Source organism: Echeneis naucrates, chromosome 13, assembly GCF_900963305.1.
Source record: "Echeneis naucrates chromosome 13, fEcheNa1.1, whole genome shotgun sequence".
Taxonomy (NCBI): Eukaryota; Metazoa; Chordata; class Actinopteri; order Carangiformes; family Echeneidae; genus Echeneis; species Echeneis naucrates.
The window spans coordinates 7609368-7628260 of record NC_042523.1 but is presented as its reverse complement, the minus strand read 5'-3'; the positions used below and the strand labels follow the sequence as shown (position 1 = coordinate 7628260).

The 18893-nt window shown below is 40.7% G+C and overlaps 1 protein-coding gene across 2 annotated transcripts in view; it reads left to right on the top strand.

Moving 5' to 3' along the window:
- The window catches only part of nbeab (neurobeachin b), a 185390-nt gene that overhangs the window by 151807 nt on the left and 14690 nt on the right, over positions 1–18893 (top strand). For both annotated transcript variants that reach the window (XM_029516791.1, XM_029516790.1), the window contains 5 exons: positions 451–566; positions 2766–2878; positions 12108–12248; positions 13257–13376; positions 16811–16963. In XM_029516791.1, coding sequence (XP_029372651.1) covers positions 451–566; positions 2766–2878; positions 12108–12248; positions 13257–13376; positions 16811–16963 — 643 coding nt within the window. The remainder of the gene's footprint in view (positions 1–450; positions 567–2765; positions 2879–12107; positions 12249–13256; positions 13377–16810; positions 16964–18893) is intronic.

Below are 18893 nucleotides of genomic sequence, written 5' to 3'. Positions count from 1 at the left end.
CAGGAGACTATACAGCAGGGCTGCAGCCAGGCCACTGACCACAGAGAAAAGCCCACATTCTCTGCAGACTCTCATAGTTGCTAACAGGCCTGTTCGCACACTGTTAAAAAAGCAAGAATATTTCTCTAAGTCTCTTCTTAACTGCTTGTGTTTAAAGCATGTCATCCCGAATTGGACGACTTGTGGTTTCCACCCAGCTTGTATTTAATCTACAAGAGTCTAAATGGTGTACCAATGCATGCCACATGTACTCTCTTGTTTACATCTCGTGTACGCCCCTTTTTTCAGCCCATTAAGTTGTAAGTTGTAAAAGTTGTAAAGGCACTAAATGTTACAGTTCCAGTTTAACTGTGATTTGGCTTCTTTGGCTTAAAATTCTTAATAATATAAAATGTAACTGTCCAACACCAACCTTCTGTTTTCTTATTCATTATTTAAATGTTTTTCCAGACGCATCTCCCTGGCCACCCCTCGGCAGCTCTTCAAATCCTCCAACATGACCCAGCGCTGGCAGCGGAGAGAGATCTCCAACTTTGAGTACCTCACTTTTCTCAATACTATTGCTGGTGAGGATTGTTAGTGCTTTACAAATCTGTAATTCCCAGGTGAAAGTTAGTTATTTTAAGATTGGAAGTAGCTAAAGGAATGGAAATAATCTCTTTCCTCTCACCCATCAGTTAAATATATGGCTTCTGATTTGTTTTCTTCCTTATTAGGGAAAAAATTTACAACGAGCGAAAGTATTAAGTTTAAATCTATTATCTATTTGAATATCTTTAGCAGAAGAGCCTTATGATTTGGAGTTTAGCTATCACGATCAATAAACTTTATGTCAGTGGCACAGGAAGCATACTATAAGTGGCCACGGGTACGTCATATCTGCTTAAGAATCCATGCATTCCTCCTGTGGTCCTAGATGTAGTAAACTTCACTGTTCCTGGGAGAGTGCTGTTTGAAGCAAAGAGCAGGCACAGCAGATTTTGCCAGATAATTAGTGCCTGGCTTTGTGAGAGCGTACATGTGTGTCTGCGGAGTTGAGAGGTTCTGTTGTTGACTCTCTGATCTGAACTGCAAGTAACAGGGAAGGCGAGAAAGACTCCACGCTACTCTGCTCTGAGAGGTGTCATCCTCTCTTTCGCTGCATATTCATGCATATTTATATTTAGCTTGCGCTTGAGTTCGATACATTATTGTCAGCTAATTAGATGTAAGGCAGACAGAAAAACATGCCCCAAATTCATTAAAAATCTCTAGTAATGACCTAGGCTGACAGGTATGTCAGAATACTGTGGGGTGGCAGACAGGCGGGGGGTGAAGTGCTGGGAAGAGGTGTGAATGGGAAGGGGGCTTCTAATTAAACACTATTCCACTGTTATTAACATCCTGCCACCCGTACTCAGTCCTCAGCCTTATGAACATTCCCGACTCACCCTCCACACTCAGCCTGCTCATTCCTTTTGACTGTGTGGCATTAACCTGGATAATTACGCTCCCTAGCTTTTCTTAGACCCCGGTTGCTCTGCAGAAGCCCTTGCCGTTGACTAGCCTGTCAGACGTTATCACTTGCTCAGCTGGATTTAGACCCTCTCATGCCAACCTGCTGCAGTCCAGGAGTGAGCAGAGACACACCTGCTGAATTGGTTCAAGTTGAAAATATTTTGTAAGAAGTCATTAAAAACTTAATGGCCGTGACTGACATACCCAGGGAGATTATTTCCCCTGAGCACCTGTTTTTCATTTAGGACTGTTGAAGCTGTGAAGAAAACGGTGTTTTGATATTGTGTTAATGATACAAATGATTCTATCATGATGCCAGATATAAAGCTTTGTGGATGTTCTGTTTATCAGTTCATCTGCTTGCCTGGTCACGTTCTCTCCCTGCATCTTCTAAAAAATGCACAAAGGTAAAGATTAATTTGACGGCATTATTATACATAGAACATTTTGATATTGAAATTGCAAAAATTTTATTATGGTTCACTTCTTTGGCCACAAGAATCCTGTCGTGCACAACTTGATTTAGCTTAAAGTTTTTAACGCGTTGGCCATAACATGCGCAACAACGTCTAATCGATAGTACAACTTCAGTGTGAGCACATAGTTATGTGTTTCTCTGCTTCCTTTATATTCATTATTATCAATGATATATTATATAAAAATGTAATGGTTATTATTTTGGGGGAGCAGTTGAAGTATCATTTTGTTGCATTAAAATATTTTATCACAATAATGTGGGTCAGACCTTAAAATGAGGATTGCCTCCTGTGACAATGTAGTTAATTTTTTTCAGGGCTGAAATAAAATGTTGCCGTTCGCTTTAAATCTATATTTAAGTAATTTATATTTATTTAAAAAAAAATTTTTAAATTGATGATGATTCGTGGAAGGGTTTTTTGCTTTCTCTGTAAATGCAAATCCTCACAACCGAGAGACACTTGTTTTCTCTTTAAACTTTAAGATACGCTCTTCAGGCCCCCTGTGACTCTCGCTGTCAATTGATAAAGTACACACATCAAGCTAAGACATGGGGAGCACTGAAAACATTCTCATGTAGCTGAGAGAGCTTGCTATTAGTGTACGTGTCTCCCCAGCAGACTCCATGTGGGACAGGAAGTGCGCCTGATTGAGGGCTCCGCGATTGGGGCCTTTTTGGAATGTTGCATGCTGATCCGTAAAGTAACTGTGTAGCCTGCACTGCTTCCAACCCCTATGCTCCCTTCCTAGCCTTCATCACACACAGATTTCTGTCTGCCCTGTGTGTTTAGGGAGGACATACAATGACCTGAACCAGTACCCCGTTTTTCCCTGGGTCCTCACCAACTACGACTCTGAGGAGCTGGACCTGACGTTGCCAGGGAACTTCAGAGATCTCTCAAAGGTATCAAGGCCTCGAGGCCATGCACCATAGTATGATGGGGAGAAGGGGGGAGGGGGGCAAATTGGGTCAGTGGGCTGTGATTGCAGATTTCCTTATTAAAGAGTCAGACTTTAAATCAATATATTCAATGGCAAAGGAATCCCCTGCAGAGTCTAAACCCCACAAGGCAGAATGCAGAAAGTGGAAAACTGTGAACGCTTCATGTAAGTTTACTCTCCATTTAGTTGTTGCTGTACTGTCTCAGCATGAAGTTTGCATGACCAACTTTCAACATAAGCTTGAAGTGGGTTCCTGGTCTCTGCATTAGAAATGGTTATACATTTTTTATGACCATATGTGCTCTCTGTAGCAGACTCTACAGTAAAATGCTCTCAGTTGATAAATCCTCTTTCAACGGCATCCTTAGAAACACCAGACCATCCAAAACAGATTTTCATGATCTGAAGGAACTTATAACGTATGTTTGAAATAATTATTGCAACATTGCTAAGAAAATATTTCAATATCCAAAAAGAACATCAAAATGTTGAGAGCAAATTGTGTGTGTTTTCATTAAGACGTTTGCTTTGAATATTTACTGCTCCTTAATAATTTAGAAAACTCATACAATTCAACATGAGCTAATAACATATCTGAAAACAGATAAAGAATCAAGACTTGCCACCCGTCACTTCCATGACTTCTTACCATGAGATATTTGACGTTTCTGTTGTGATTGGGCTTTTTTAGGTTTGATTAACTGAGGAGCTCATATGCACAGTGTTGCAGTGAAAGTTGTTCTAAACGTGGCAGGTCAAAAACACGTCCTGCTAACGCTGCCAAAGCACCAGAGCTCAGACACAATGACGCTAATGCCCCGCTACCTCGGGAGATAAAGTTCACTGTTGACTGAAGGGGAAGAGGCAGCAGATCATTCTACCACAAACTGTGACCTGGTTTGCTGGTTTACCAACCCCCTTCCTTTTTTCTCTGTCTCCCCCGCTCTTTCTCCTTCTGTCTCTCTCTCTCACACATGCACACTGCAGCTCACTGACCTGAAAACAGTTGCATTCCAGTCTGAGCTCTCTCTCTCTCTCTCTCTCTCTCTCTCTCTCTCACTTTATCGCTCCCTCATTCCTCTTTGTTTCCCTCAAAGCACTGACAGTCTGACTTCGAGCTTCCCTTTGCCATCTCAGTTTTCAGCAGTTTGGACCAATTTGCAGCTTTTCAAGCCATGTGTGTGCATGTGTTTGTAAAGTATGCAGGGCTTTGTCACATGCTTTGTTTTTCTATGGGAGAGGAGGAGAACTTTGCAATGAAGAAAAAGAAATTACAATGAAACACTCAAACAAGTGGGCAAGTTGTATGGATTGTTGTGAATTGGACAAAGGAGCTCCCACTGTGTTGGAGCCCTTCTTCACACAAACCTACAACATTGTGGACAAACAGCTCAGCTGTGTGTCTTGCGACCGTCACCTCAGTGCTTGTGTGCTGCTGGGGGCTCTGGCCTGTGGGGTATCAAGGTGGGCTGTGTGCGTGTGTGTGTGCCTTTGCGTGCGTACACACGTGTGAGTTGGCAGTGATCAGGACTGAGCCATGTGCAGCCCTCCTGCCCTGGGGAGACAGTTATGTATTGTAATGTATTCCAGTGACATCCTCCCATGCTGTTTACAGGGCTGAGCTGCCTTCATTAGTATGAGTTCACAGCCCGTGTCTCCTGACAGTTGTCCTTGGAACCCCAGGGCTCTTACCTCCAAAAGTTCACAGCTAGTGTAGCAGCGAGGGACAGAGGGCCCACACTTCTCCTCTTTGCTTGGTCTGCCCTTTTGTTCAATTATGGATCAGAGGTAGCAGCTCAGTCTCCAGAGACTCGCTGGTTGTGTTTTACGGTTGTGTGTGTGTGTGTGTGCGCGTCCACCAGGTGTGGTTGTGTGCTCTGCGTGTGGTAACTCTAGCTGGGTACCATTAGGATCTTTTTTTATTTTAACCAATAGCCGTGTTTTAGTATCAATGCAAATCGAATTCCAATTCTTTGACACCATCAATGTCATTTCTTCATTAACAAAGCTAAACGTTAGTATTGTTATTGCATTATTTAATGCATTTATTGATAAGTAGAGTGGAGACAGACAGGAAATGGGCAGTGAGTGAGGGATTCATATACAGTAAATTGTCTGTCTGGCTGGGAGTGGAGCTCAGGGGTCAGTTTGCTCACAAAATAAATAGCCTAACCACTCAGCCATCAAAGTGCCCGAAGCCAAAATTTTGAATGAGAATTTAGTCCCGTTTGACAGAATTTTTTTTTTTTTTTTCATTATTTTATTTTAATGGCTATCTGAGTAAAGAAGAGCAAATCTTCAGGACTTGACACAAAGCATTTCCTAAAGATGATTGTGGTTAGAAACCAAGCCCTTGTGGTTACTTCATCCATTTGATTCATTTCCCATTTTAAATTCAATGGGGTTTTTTTCTTGTGGTTTATGAAAATCACATCACGTTACGTAATACTACCTGTCGGTCTTGAGCTCACTGTACTACAAAACACAGCTAGGTGAGTTGGACAAAGCACAACTAATGCACAAATGATCCCAAACCAGCATTGCACAACTCAGGAGACCTTTTTTCCCACAGATCAGAGTCATACCAAAGAAATGTTTGTCAGGTACAAGTGGCTCCCACTTGAGGAACTGCATTGTTTAAACTGTTGATGTTCTGTGCTTATCTGCCAAATATTATCCTCCCAAACCCGCTGCACACACCTACAATTACCTGGTGGTTGGGCATTCAGTCAGCTGTGAACAGAGCTATTGAACACATCAGCCTTTTGCCTCAGGGCCAACGTTTTGCATATTTGGATGTCAGATATATTCATGCAGTGGAGTGTTTCATTAGATTCTAATGATTATTTCCAGATAGGGTGACAGGTGGGTGATAGATAGGGAAAGCTAATCTTTCTCTTGACTGTTAAATGTTGTGATGGAAATTCACGTAATTGCATAATGTGGTGATGGCAGATGTGGTTGAAAACTATGCTTCTTCCTGCGCTGACTAAGATTTATTTGATGTCTGCTTTGCAAAATATAACATCAGGAGCCACACAATAAAGCTGGAAAGCTAAATCAATGTACTGCATACTGTTAGACATTTCATTACCTTACTTAAAATACCTTACACCAAAAAAGCTAAAGAAAACTAACTTAATCCGTTAGGGTTAGCCTCTCGAAGACGCCGTGTTGGTACTCGGACGGCAGTGCCAAATGAGTTTGGCTGTTAAAAAGACACCCTCCATACTTTTCTTTCCATGATGCATCCTTCTCCACCCTCACTTCCACTCCAGTCAGGCTGTTTGGGAGCACATCTGCTTCATCTTGAGTTGGAACAACTTGATTGCATTAGACTGGAGCTGCATACAGCCCTGCCTCTGACGAGGCAAGCAAAAACGACTGCGACTTCTCCTGACAGAGCACCATAGCAACATACTGTAATGTAATTTCTTTTGAAATATAAAATGCAATATGCGTCTCATTGGGAGGTAGCTTGGATATAACAAAAAAAAAAGGAAGAAGAAGAAGAAGGCCCTCTCTGCACATATAGCCACGTTTATTTCCTGCATCTTTGGAGTGCACCAGAAATGATTCTGATTGAATTTGAAGCCAAATCTAAGTCTGATCTCTGTTTAGTTGTGTTGATGTATTTCACTGGGTCAGGTGTTACAAGAAATGAACACAGATAGGAGCAAGTGTGGAACTGTCGGAACCAGTTGTTTTCATTGTCTTAAATCTGTGATCAGTTTGATATGCAGTGCAGAGAAAAGGGAACAGGTGATTATTCTTTGTTGAGTGGAAGTAAACAACGCCTGATTTGGTCTTATCAACAGAGAGTGTTTATGACAGCACTAAAGCCGCTAAAGGACTACTGAAGTGCTCACGCTATCTTATCATGAGTGGGTTTTGTTTCTAATTAAATAGCTCTTGAATGATTATCCTTGTGCTTGTCTATGCTTTTTCTATTTGCTTTTCTTTGGCTAAGGCAGCAGTACTGTGTACTGAAAACAACAGAAGAGGTTCAGGTTACCTTATGCTTAAATCTTCCCACTTTGTGGGTGCTAGATTTTGCCAAACTGATGTTGCTGTAGCAAAAAAAGTCTCACCAAACAAGCTGTAGAAATGTTATCTTTGCTAGACACAACAATCTGGCTGGTCTTGTTTTCACTGTGCGAGTATGTGCTTATGTAAGTTATAATTTCAAAGTGTGGCCCTGGAGACATCTGCTGGAGTGGGAACTACCACAGAGAGAGAGTCACTGTAACAAGTCTTATGTCTGTAGACGTCATTTTGTCACTGCTATCGTGTTGCAGCTGCGAAAGATACAATCCTGAGATTTTAAAGGTGTTTAGGTCATATGTTCAGATAAAAATTAACACTGCACCTTCAGACGGATGCAGTCCAACATGGGGCTACTGAGTATGAATGTAATAATCTGGTACTGACTAATGGGAACTTTGACATTGGATGTCACCCCATCGCGAGACAATATTTATGGTTTGACGACTTTATTTTCGTGCCAAACACTTTTTTACAGAATAATTGAGCTGACACCATGTTCTCAAACTCATGACCTATTCTAACTGCAGCTGCAATCACAACAAATGTGCTGCTGCAGTATGACAAAGTCAGAAATAGTAACTGGGATACAAACTTTTTCAATTTACGAGGACTTCGACACAATGAGACCTAGGCTCAGAAATAATTCAGACAGAGAACAGCAGCTTCACAGTGTAATGTTGACTTTGGCGGAATGCAATGGACTCACTTACCAACACTCAACACTTTGGTTTACAGCCTCATATTTATATACAAAGCTGTGACCACAATCCCCCAAAACTTTCCCTCTATTTCATTCATTCATTATTGTTTATTACTTGATTTTTTTCATTGATGTGCATTCAGCTATATATTGAATGAGCTTTATTATTTAGACAGTTGCATTTGTATTAATTGCCTGAAGCCAGCCAGCTGTCCATTTGTCAGCTTTTACTTGACCTTAATTTTCTTTTTGTTTTTTACGTTTCATTGAGGGCTTTGCTATATAAAAATCCCAGCGTTCAACATCCTGTTCCGCGCAAATTGGCTTTAAGATGACAGAAACCTATGACAAAAAGAAGAATAACGATGTGGCTTAACCAGTGCAAGTTTTCGTTTGCAGTTGGCGTAATTATCCCAGCTCGACAACCACACTGTGTTTCTAGACAAGGTAAAATCATCCAGGCTTCTGCACTGCAGTACACGTTGCTTACACAGCTGAGTTGACTTGGGAGTATGTTTGCCTCATTTTTGTTGGGCTAACTAAAAAAATTAACAGGAAATAACTTGTCAGTCTTTGGATGCTTTCACTGTGAGTTGACCATGTTTGCGTATGTTTGCATGGCCTAGTTTTCCAGATTTTTCTCGTATCATTATATTTAAATGGGCAAGAAAAATATTTGTGCGTGTATATACTTGTGTATATACTATAAATAAAAGTCTCAGCAATTAGCAATTTTGTAAGCTCGGGTTGTAATACCTATTGCTATTATTTACTTCTCCCTTTCTTAGACTCAATATTACATTCAGCTATCTTTTCCTTATTCTTCTCCCTCTGTCACATGCATTACCTGGATCTTTTACTGCGCTGTTAGTCATACTAGCAGCAGTTTAACGGAGTGTGAGACGTCTTGTGGCTTGCACCCCCATCCAGCTGGGCCAAGACGTCACATCCAAGGCTATTATCACTCCATAAATCTATGCAGATCTCAATAAACTTCTCTTTCGGTCTATTCAGTTGTGCTAACACTGATGTGGACTGCCATTAACTTTTAAGGAAGAACCCAAAACTGAACCCATTAAATTTTTCCTTCAAGCTTCAGGCATGTGCAGCGTGCCACACATGGGTATGACCTTCATCTTCAGAATGACAGTCTGTTGTACTGAAGTGGTATAGAAGCTGTACCTAGCCAAAAGTCCAGTTTTAATAATGTTAGAATGATTGCTTTATTGTGAATTTGGGGATTTCGTTTTATTTCTTTTAAACTGTTGAGTTGCAGCTTTTCGGTAGAAAAGCTGCCAGTGATTACATTACCAGCCTCCCCTCCCCCTCAGTTACTGATTCAGTGGTACTGAGTATATTGATATTGACTGCCAATATGCCTCTGAGGTGCTTATATTGAACTGGGTGATTGAAAAGGCAGAGAAAGCAATTCATTCATCACTAAACGTATGTTTAATGGGAGTCATACTGTGGCCTTAAGAACACATGAAAATGAAACGGCCGCCAAAGGGCAAAAACCCAGTGATGGTGTCAGTGCAATATTGAGGTTATTACTGGGTCTGCGGTTAAATAATGAAGCAAGCTATCCATGGTTTGCCCTAACTAAGAAATAATTGGATGGATGTCAAATAAATACAGCAGTGATATTTTTTTCTGTTTTATAGCCTCACAATAATTAGGCAGCATTTCCTCAAACACTGAACAACAAATATGAGCGTTTTTATGATTCCTGACATTTTCAGTCTTGACACTGTACTCATTGCTCATTTGGACTTTGGGATATTTTCTGGCTCTTGTTCTTTGGCAGTAAAAGGATAGTTTTGAGACTGTTTTCCACCACTCATTATTTAATAATAACAAAATGTTCTGTCACTAAATGTTCAATATTTTATTCTGTGCACATGTTGTGGGCAGCTTTTAAAAGATTGTGCATGCCAGAAAAATGTGATTTAGTCCCATAAACCTTTTCTGCAATAAATACTGTGCACTCAATCTCCATTTTTGGCCTGTCAAAATTTCATGTTGATGCCGTTCTGCTTGATAATTGCAGGACCATGTCTCCATGTGATGTTGCATTATTACTATCATCTGTAACTCCCATGAACAGTACCTAGTAGCACAGAAAGGTTCTGGACACAGATGGGAGTAACAGCACTAAATTAAATGTTTGGCTTGTTGGGTGCATTGGGTGTAAATCAGGTCAGCCAGGGTTAATCCACATGGATTACCCACAACATTTAGCAGAAGACATCCAGATCTCCACCTTCCATCCTCAGTACACCATCCTGCTCACCCCAGCTACCACATCCCTGTTTCAGGAACTTTTTAGGGTTCAGGAGAATAATGGATTCTGACAGACAAATCCCAGATTAAAGCCCCTAGTCTGCCTTGAACTCTTCCCCGGCCGCTTTGCCAACCTCACCACATGCAGTCTAGTGCTGAACTACCACTAAGACTGCAAGTTTATTTCTTTTACTAATTCTCAATTATTGCTTTTGTCACTGTTGCTTTTCCAGTATGAGGAATAGAAAAGCAATAAAATATTTTTTTTCTGTCTTCTAGTGAATGGAGGTAGAAGTACTGTAGTTTCCCCATCTCATATAGTCTCAAATAAGTTTCATTGTTATGGACCATCACATCAGCAGCTCCATGATGAGAGTATTGACAGTCAGTCGTCTGTATCAGAATAAATACTTGAAACTATAAATACAAATTACAGTGATGCAGCCAAAATGTATAGTAATAAAACAAAAACACAATTTAGTCAGTATGGATCAAATGAAAAGGTGAATGCTTTTGTGTACTCATAAAATATTTTAAATATATATAGCCTACTGTACCCTTTGGCTGCCCTGTGAATACCATTAAAACTCAGTCCTAACCATAGAGGCCGTCTCCTCCTGCCCTCCTATCACGTTCTCACTGTCAATATAATGAAGGAAAAAATGCCCCATAAAGATATAAACAAGGTATATAGTGTGAGCATTTGATATACCCACGTCATCATTCAAATTCAATTTTGATGAAAGGCTGCTCATGAGAACTGCTCCGTCTGTAAGATTTTCCATTTTGCAACTCAAAACAAATTAAGACTGGCTGGTTCAAGCAGAGGATCATGCAGAAAAATCACAATGAACTTCCAAAGGAAAATCCCTCTAACTTTCTAGGTTGCCTGATAGGTCAATTGATATTGAGTCAAAGCAGCTCAAGTTTAGTGCAGTTTTTCGTATAAGGATTTATCGGGTTTAGGGTTAATATAATATTTATTTTTTGTTTTGTGGTTGTCATTTTTTTTTTTTTTTTTTTTTGTTAACAAACAAGACATCTGTAATGGTGCAGGATTAAAACTATATTACAAAAAGAGTTATTATTCTTCTAATCACTGATCTTGCACATTAACACAGTGCTTGCTGAGATCACAACACACATCACAGACCATATAGATCTGACCTCATCTAAATTATCAGTCAATTGGCAACAACGTGAAGTTTTTGCCTTCAGTATTTTAACAGTGTTGGAGGAATTACATACATTTCATAAGTTTTTGGGGGGGATGTCAGTGTCTGCAGTTGGAGTGAGGATCTATGTGTTACGATAATAAAAAGCTAAAGAAGCTGAAGCTAAAGATCACACAGTGGCTTCCAGTTACAGTTGCACCTAATATACGTAGATTTTAAAATCCTTGAACTTGTCTATAAAGCCTTTCAGGGGCTTGTCTTTCACAATATTATATGCTGCCAAGACTGTTGGCGGATACAGTTTTGAGACTTTTTACTGCTCACTGGACCAATAATCAAGTTTCTGTCAGCTTTGGATCAACCACAGAACATTGTACAGCCAATCCGATCAGAATAGAACATTTTAGTCTGAACTTGAAATCGGTTCTTAATACCAAGTTGTCAGTTTCACTATTTTTGATATTTTTACTTGACTCAAACTTTTTACTTTTGACGTTACTTTTCGGACTTTGTCACATGAAAGACTTTTTTAATTCAACAGAGGAGAAGTGTTACTTTGACTATATCCTGTGTTTGTGTGGTTTGTTGTAATAATTTGGGCATGGGCGTCATTTTAGGCTGTCAGCACATAAACTGAAGACATCCTCACAAAACTCAATAAGGAAAACAACAAAAGTTTTAATAAAACAAGCTATTGTTAGCCAAAGGGTCAATGTCAGGAAGTGTTTCATGTGAAATATCAACTAAGTAAATGGAGATTAGATTTGAGCATCCTGGTTTCCAGTGAAACTAATCAGAGACACGTAGAGCAGTGTGTTTACTTAAGCTTCCAAAATGTGTTCATGTAACTGTAGAACTGTGTCAACATAAATCTTGTCTGCCTTCACAAAGAATATGACTTAAATAAGAAACTTTGCCTAAACAGGCAAATAAAAAATTACTTGACTGCAGGAACTGAATCTTTTAGATGCTTATTTTCTTTCCAGCCTGTTGGTGCTCTGAATCCAAAACGTGCAGCATTCTACGCTGAACGCTACGAGACATGGGAAGACGAGCAGACGCCACCTTGTCATTACAACTCCCACTACTCCACTGCGGCCACCACCCTGCACTGGCTTGTCAGAATAGTGAGTAAAATTACTCCTTCTGCCACCCTCACAGCCATGATTATATTGTGTTCAAAATCCCTGAATTAGTCAAGCATCCGAATCAAAATGAAGTCGAACCCCTATTCTCAGACAGCTTTTCATTTTTGACTCCGCATTAGCTGATTGTTGCTTGTCAGACTTGATGACGTTGTTACTTTGACGTCTGTCGGCTTCAGCACAGGAAACAGCTCGACATCTCAATTTGATTGGACCTGAGTTAGACCAATGGCGCTCAGAAAACACATTTCACAGGCCAGTAAACCGGCATATGTGAACTAAATAAAGAGTGGCTGGGTAATGATTTACAGAGGCTGCTGTGACAGGTTTATGTGTTTCAGGCTACCCAGTGAGCGCTGGAGACATGTCCATCAAGGTTACTGAGCACTGTCCTCATTTACTCTGGGAGAGGAGGAGGCACACACACTTCCAATCTGTTCCCCACAAAACAAGCTCTTACAACCACCACAGCATTTTTTTGTTGGTTATCATTTGATTTTGACATCAGTTTATTAATTTGAAAAAACTTAAAGGGGTGTTACTATATTTTTCCTCTCCCATCATTAGTAGAAAGCAGCTGATGAAGCTAAGGACCTCCCTTGACAGCCGCTAGATTGCCCTCTGTGGGTTTGTTCCCGCAATCCCTTTCTTCCATCCGCTGAGTGATCCATCCGCTCCAAACCGGCAAGGGCCGCCATCTCAGGCTGAGAAAACCAAATTTGAGCCAATTATCATTATGGCGTGCTGTACTCAGGAAGAACACTAATTAATTTTCCCTCAGGCTTGGATACAGTGAATGACTGATCTCTGCAGATACTGTATGCCTCAGTCTGCTGCACAAAAGAATAACAGCGAAATAATACAGAGGATTAGCACTATTCACTATGTACTTTAGATATGTAATCCTGCAGTTTCACAGACATGCAGTGAGATGACTTTAAATTTGGACAGAGATGAGACTGTGATCTTTGTGGTTTTCTTTCTCTCCAGGAGCCCTTCACCACATTTTTCCTCAGTGCCAGTAACAACAAATTTGACCATCCTGACCGCACCTTTTCAGGCATTACCCGCTCCTGGAGAAACTGCCAGAGGGACACCTCAGACGTGAAGGTGAGTCAAAACAAACTCAAAGCAATACAATCTAGGGTTTGTAATGTGGTGGATACAAAGTTGTACCCTCAATCCTGAAATCATCTTTTTTTTATATATATATATATATATATATATATATATATATATATATATATATATATATGCGTGTATCTTTGCCACTTACTTTGATCAGGCTGGTTTAGAGACTTGCAGTGTTTGGTGTCCAATTCAAACAACAATCATAATCATAAATGTATTTACATATGTGTGTTTACGTGCAGCTGTCTATTAGAGAAATTGGAGCACGTACAATTTACAGTATAATCATACCGAGCCTCTCTATTGCTGTGCTCGCCCTCCTCAGCCAATGAGCCTCAACAGCACTGCAAAAATATATACTATTAATTATAAATGTCTCATCCAAAGAGTGGATCACAAGATGGTGCACTGGAATACCCCACGCACTTAGAAATGTACATTTGATTTATCACTTGCGAAAAAAAAAAAAAAAACTATCTCAGAGGTAGACATATTTTATATTTGTGCATACAAGCACTCATCACTTTGAACAAAGGCTACATTTGAGAGAAAGACAAAGCCCTCCCTCTGCAATTTCGCAGAGCAGTCACAGAAAAACGCTGAACCCTGCTGATTCGCCTCCATTTTGCCCACTGCATAGCACGCAGCAGGGATACGCACTGACCTCAAAGTGTCATATATTTCTAACACACCCTGCACTGGGTAATGTTGCCCCAGGCAATTAATAAAGCATTAATGACAAAACCTATTTAAAATTTAGTCTTTTATGTACAGACAGAGCTTTTTCTTGCCAGGATCTGGGGAGAGCAGACAACAATCTATGTGAGGCAAAGACAGAAAGCTGCAGGCCGGCAAAGAGCTGAATAGTCAAACACCACCCTGTTAACAAATACAGCCTACTTTCAACTACTTGTATGTCTGCACACATCTGTTTTTACACACACAGGATGGCTCCTGATCTATCAGGAGAGTTGCCATACTGTGGGGGACAATGGTGGATTACTAACACTATTTCATAATGTATTAGAAAGAGGGAAATATTACACAACAGCTTGTTTGGTTTAGTCATGGTGCAATAGGGGTAAATGTGAGGCAATACCCCGCTAAAAACTGATTACCTTCTTAAGATTTGACACTGTTACTTTTATTATAATCCTCATCTGTTATTTCTCAGAATTTTCTGTGCATGCCTTCAAATCTGGTTTTAAATTAGTTCTGTCTAAAATAGACTGAATTAAGAAAACACACATAGAGACAGAAAAGCAAGTGGCATACACAGTCACAATGTAGCAACTTAGACTCAGCAGAGATTTGGGGGTTAAGGTCAGCTTGGGCCCAGCACACTAAGAAAGCCATCAGGGCCCTGATTAAAAGGCGGCTTGTTTTTACCAAGGTCCCTCCGTCATTAACCCTGGACTTCTCCAGCAGTAATGATGACAAGATCGAGGGAGGCTTAACCCCTGATGGGGATGACCTCCTAAAAGAGCAAGTCAAATGGAAACAACCCTGGGCTGACCAAGCCTCACCTCCTTGACCAGCCCATTATAAATGTGCATCCATACCTCTCATTTATTTCATGGTGCACACACAGTTATGTTAAGCTGGCACAGCCACCCATAGACAAATATGAAGCAGACTTTCTTTTCTTTTTTCCCCACCAGAAGTAGTGGGCACACAACCACACATACTTTCACATACACACACAAACTGCCACCATGCTGTCTGAAGGAATCCAGCAGCACTCCACTGGTGACAGATTTTGACGAACATGTCATTAGGGTGACACAGTGTAAAGCAATGGAAGCTTGTGTGATTGACTTGTTAGCCCATTACGATGCTGTTGCAGAATTAATGGCTGCCATGGGAGGGTGGCTTGAAAACGGAGCTGGCAGTTTTAACGGCTTGGCGGTGAGTTACGGCAGGAAGTTTACAAACGAAAAAAAGGAGGAAAAGTGTGCTGGAGTGTGTGTGTGCCTGCGTTTGAGCATGTGAGAGACAGAGGGAAACGGAGAGGAATGGCTGTACTCCCCTCGCTGTCGCGTGCAAAGGGTGAAATGTGACCAACAGCAGAGCAGCAGGGTTATTGGCCTGTACCGTGTCATGCTAACTCGCTTTCTCAAAACCCCCTGATTTATGGGGGCCTGAGAGCTCTGCACATTATATATCCCATAGGCAATATAAAACTCCATACAACCACTCAATCTGACAACAAAGCAATCATAAAACAAGCCTGATACACGGAGTTAAAATACCGCCTTGCACCTTCCTTTATAGTCTCCGGCTAAGAGACAGACTACAACATTTAACATGTCTTGTGTGTATGTTTTCTAATGAGCAGAGGACCTACATTCCTTGTGTGCACATGTCTCAATGTGCAGATGCTTCACTCTCATCCTTCCTTAGCTAGATCAGATCAGGTGGATAATGGAGAGAGGGTACTGAAAAATCCTATGAAACAGTCATCTTTTTTGTAGCAAATACCTTTTCTTAAAGAGATTGCAACACAGGCAGACTGCTATCATGACACAGTTTTTGGACTGATTTCAATTGAGATACGTCATAATCTGTTTTTGTCAAAAATTTTTTGCAGTTTAAAGCAAATGTCTATCCAAATTGACCTGCTTTCAACAATGTTATGGCATTTAAATTTCTTACAACCAACTTTGTACATGCAGTTTTGTTTTGTTTTTTAAGGAAAATGAAAGTAAAATATAAAAAATTAGTAAGTTCAGCTATCCAAATATGTCACAGAGTGCAAATCTTAAGCAAATCTCAAGTTGAAGTTCATGATGAATAAATGATTACCTGGAGGGTTAGAAGTCCTTTGAAAAACATATTATATGACTTGCAAAATGGTCCACATTAATGTAAAGTATACACCCTGTGTACCCGATGGCCTGAAAAATGTAAAAACACAAGTACGGTCTGTCAGCACAGAGAAAGTCCATCAGGAAAAGACTCGTCTCAAACCTCGGGTAAATATTTGCTCTCTTCTTCAGTGTATGGAATCACAGCAGACTTTATGTAGGGTGCTACCACGCTGACTTCCCCTCCACTGTGAGGTCCTGACCCCATCACATGAGCCGAGAGACCAGCGAGAGAAACGCTACTCAGCCCCAGATTCATTTAACACACCTAACACCTCTGCCTGGAATAACTGGACTAGCACCTCTCACCGCCTCCTCATGGCCTGCTGTTTAGTTTGTTTGTGTTACCTTCCCCCTTGAATTCTCACTTCATCTCAGTGGGACACAGAACCTTTTTTCGCTGTTTTTCATGGCTCTGTCCTCACATATGTTATTTCTTGCACTTGGCTGAATCTTTAGGCGTTAGGTTATATGGTGAAAACTGTAGCTTTACACTCTGTGGTCTTGTCAGTTAACATGAGTATCTCTCTTCTTTTAAAAATGCAGGAACTCATTCCTGAGTTCTACTACCTCCCCGAGATGTTCGTCAACAGCAACGGCTACCATCTGGGAATGAGGGAAGACAGGACTCTGGTTTCTGATGTGGACTTACCAGCATGGGCCAAAAAGCCTGAAGACCTTGTTCGAATAAACAGAATGGTAAGCTTTTGGCATATGCATCACCTTCCAAAGTCCTTGGTTTTATTATTCTATCCAAAGTGAGGTTTATTGCCGCACGATAAAATCTTTGGAGAAAGCCATATCTTATTAATTACCACAAATGGAACACAATCTTTAACCTTTTCTGGTCTTCTGTCTCTTTAAAATAGTTTTCCCTCATCCACCTGCTGATTTTGTTGTAATAACAGAAGTAGTACTGAAAACTACACCAGCTATATACACACATACACATTTAACTGGATGAATAGTCAATTATTGTCCCAGTAAATATTCATTTCACCAATAGAACAATGTTCATCATATAGCGGCAGAGGTGAACTTTGCTCTCACACTATCATGTATATACATTGGACCATATATATCATGTATAATACTTCCTAGATAAATATACAAAACAGAGGCAATATATTTAAATGTAGCTTTTAAATTCATCTGCATAATTAAATCTTAACTTTTCACTTTTCCTTCTTACTGTAGTGAATAAATCGACTTTCACTCTTCTAACCTTCCCAAGCATCTGTGTCCCCTTGTCTGATTCATGAACCATCTAATAAAGTGCACCGCTCAATACCAACGCTGTACCCCTCACCTCAGTGATGTCACTAAAGGACAGGACTGTGGAAAAGTTTGGTCTATAGCGTTACCTTCTGTAATGCCGGGCCTCATCACTTTGGCAGTGTGCTGGACCTTTTGCATCTGAGTGGGCACGTTTATCACTGACAGCCTATAAACATGTAGACAGCTATTCCCAGCAGTTTTCAGAAGGGACAGAGATGGAGATCCAGACTGTTTCTTTCCATTAGATAATCTTCTTCGTTCTTCTGTTAATGTGGAATTATTTTCCCAGGAAACTGAAAAGAACTAAATTATGAAAAAACATCTTGCAAAAAATATGCGATAAACACTTTTGGGTTCAGTTGTCTGGTAATGTTTTCAACACATGCACACTTTTTAATGGGTCATGAGTTCTATATTGTTGGTGGTAAAAAAAAAATACTTTCAAATTAAATTTGGTCATTAAAAGAAATCCTGTGAAATACTGTGCACAGCATCATCATGCTTCAGGCCACGTCCTGCTGTTATTATTTTGTGTCAGAGGTAGAGAATAGAATAATAATACAGAATTCTTCATATGCCACCACTTTCCAATTTAAACTCAATAAGTGGCTTCTTCCCTGAAACATTTAATACATGTTCTGTATCTCGAGGTTAGGGACCACTGTGTTTTTGGACCAGGTTTAAAGGAGACGGTGGAAACACACTTGACCTTTTCAGCCAGAGTGACAGAGCTGGGTTGGCCTTATGGTGGTGACCTTTCCCTGTGCTCTGCCCACAACACTGCCTGCTCGGGCCTTAACAGGCTTGTATACTGGCAGAGTGGGGGGGTGAAGGGGAGAATAGAAGGAGAGGCTGGGAGTTGTTATGGGCATGTCTGCATCTCCAAAACAAGGAGAGAGGATGACTGTAGGAGGAAAAAAGGGATTACAGTAGATATTTTCTCACTGTTGAAGGATACATGCGTGATGTTGCCTCGTAGTGTTACATTCGCAGACCAGTGTGTTCACATGCCCAGAAAATCATAGTCCTCTGCCCCCTTTCTTTTTTTTGTCTTTCTTTTGTTCTGTTCCCTCGCTAGACCACACTTGCTTCCTCTATTATTTCCTTTCTGTCAGTGAATCTCTCTGCCTGCCCCCCACCCCCGTCTTTCACTTTCACTCTCTTTCCTTCCCTCCTTCTCTTACTCCCTCCTTTCCTCCCTCGCCTCCTCCCACTTCCCATCTTTGCATGTGCCACTTTCAATTGTAGTGATATGCCCTGTGGCAAACTCTGCCTCTGTGTGCTCGAGCAGGCTTTGTTGGTAATGGCTGTTATTCCTGACGCGAGGGGAGGAGTGTAAATTCCTCCAGCA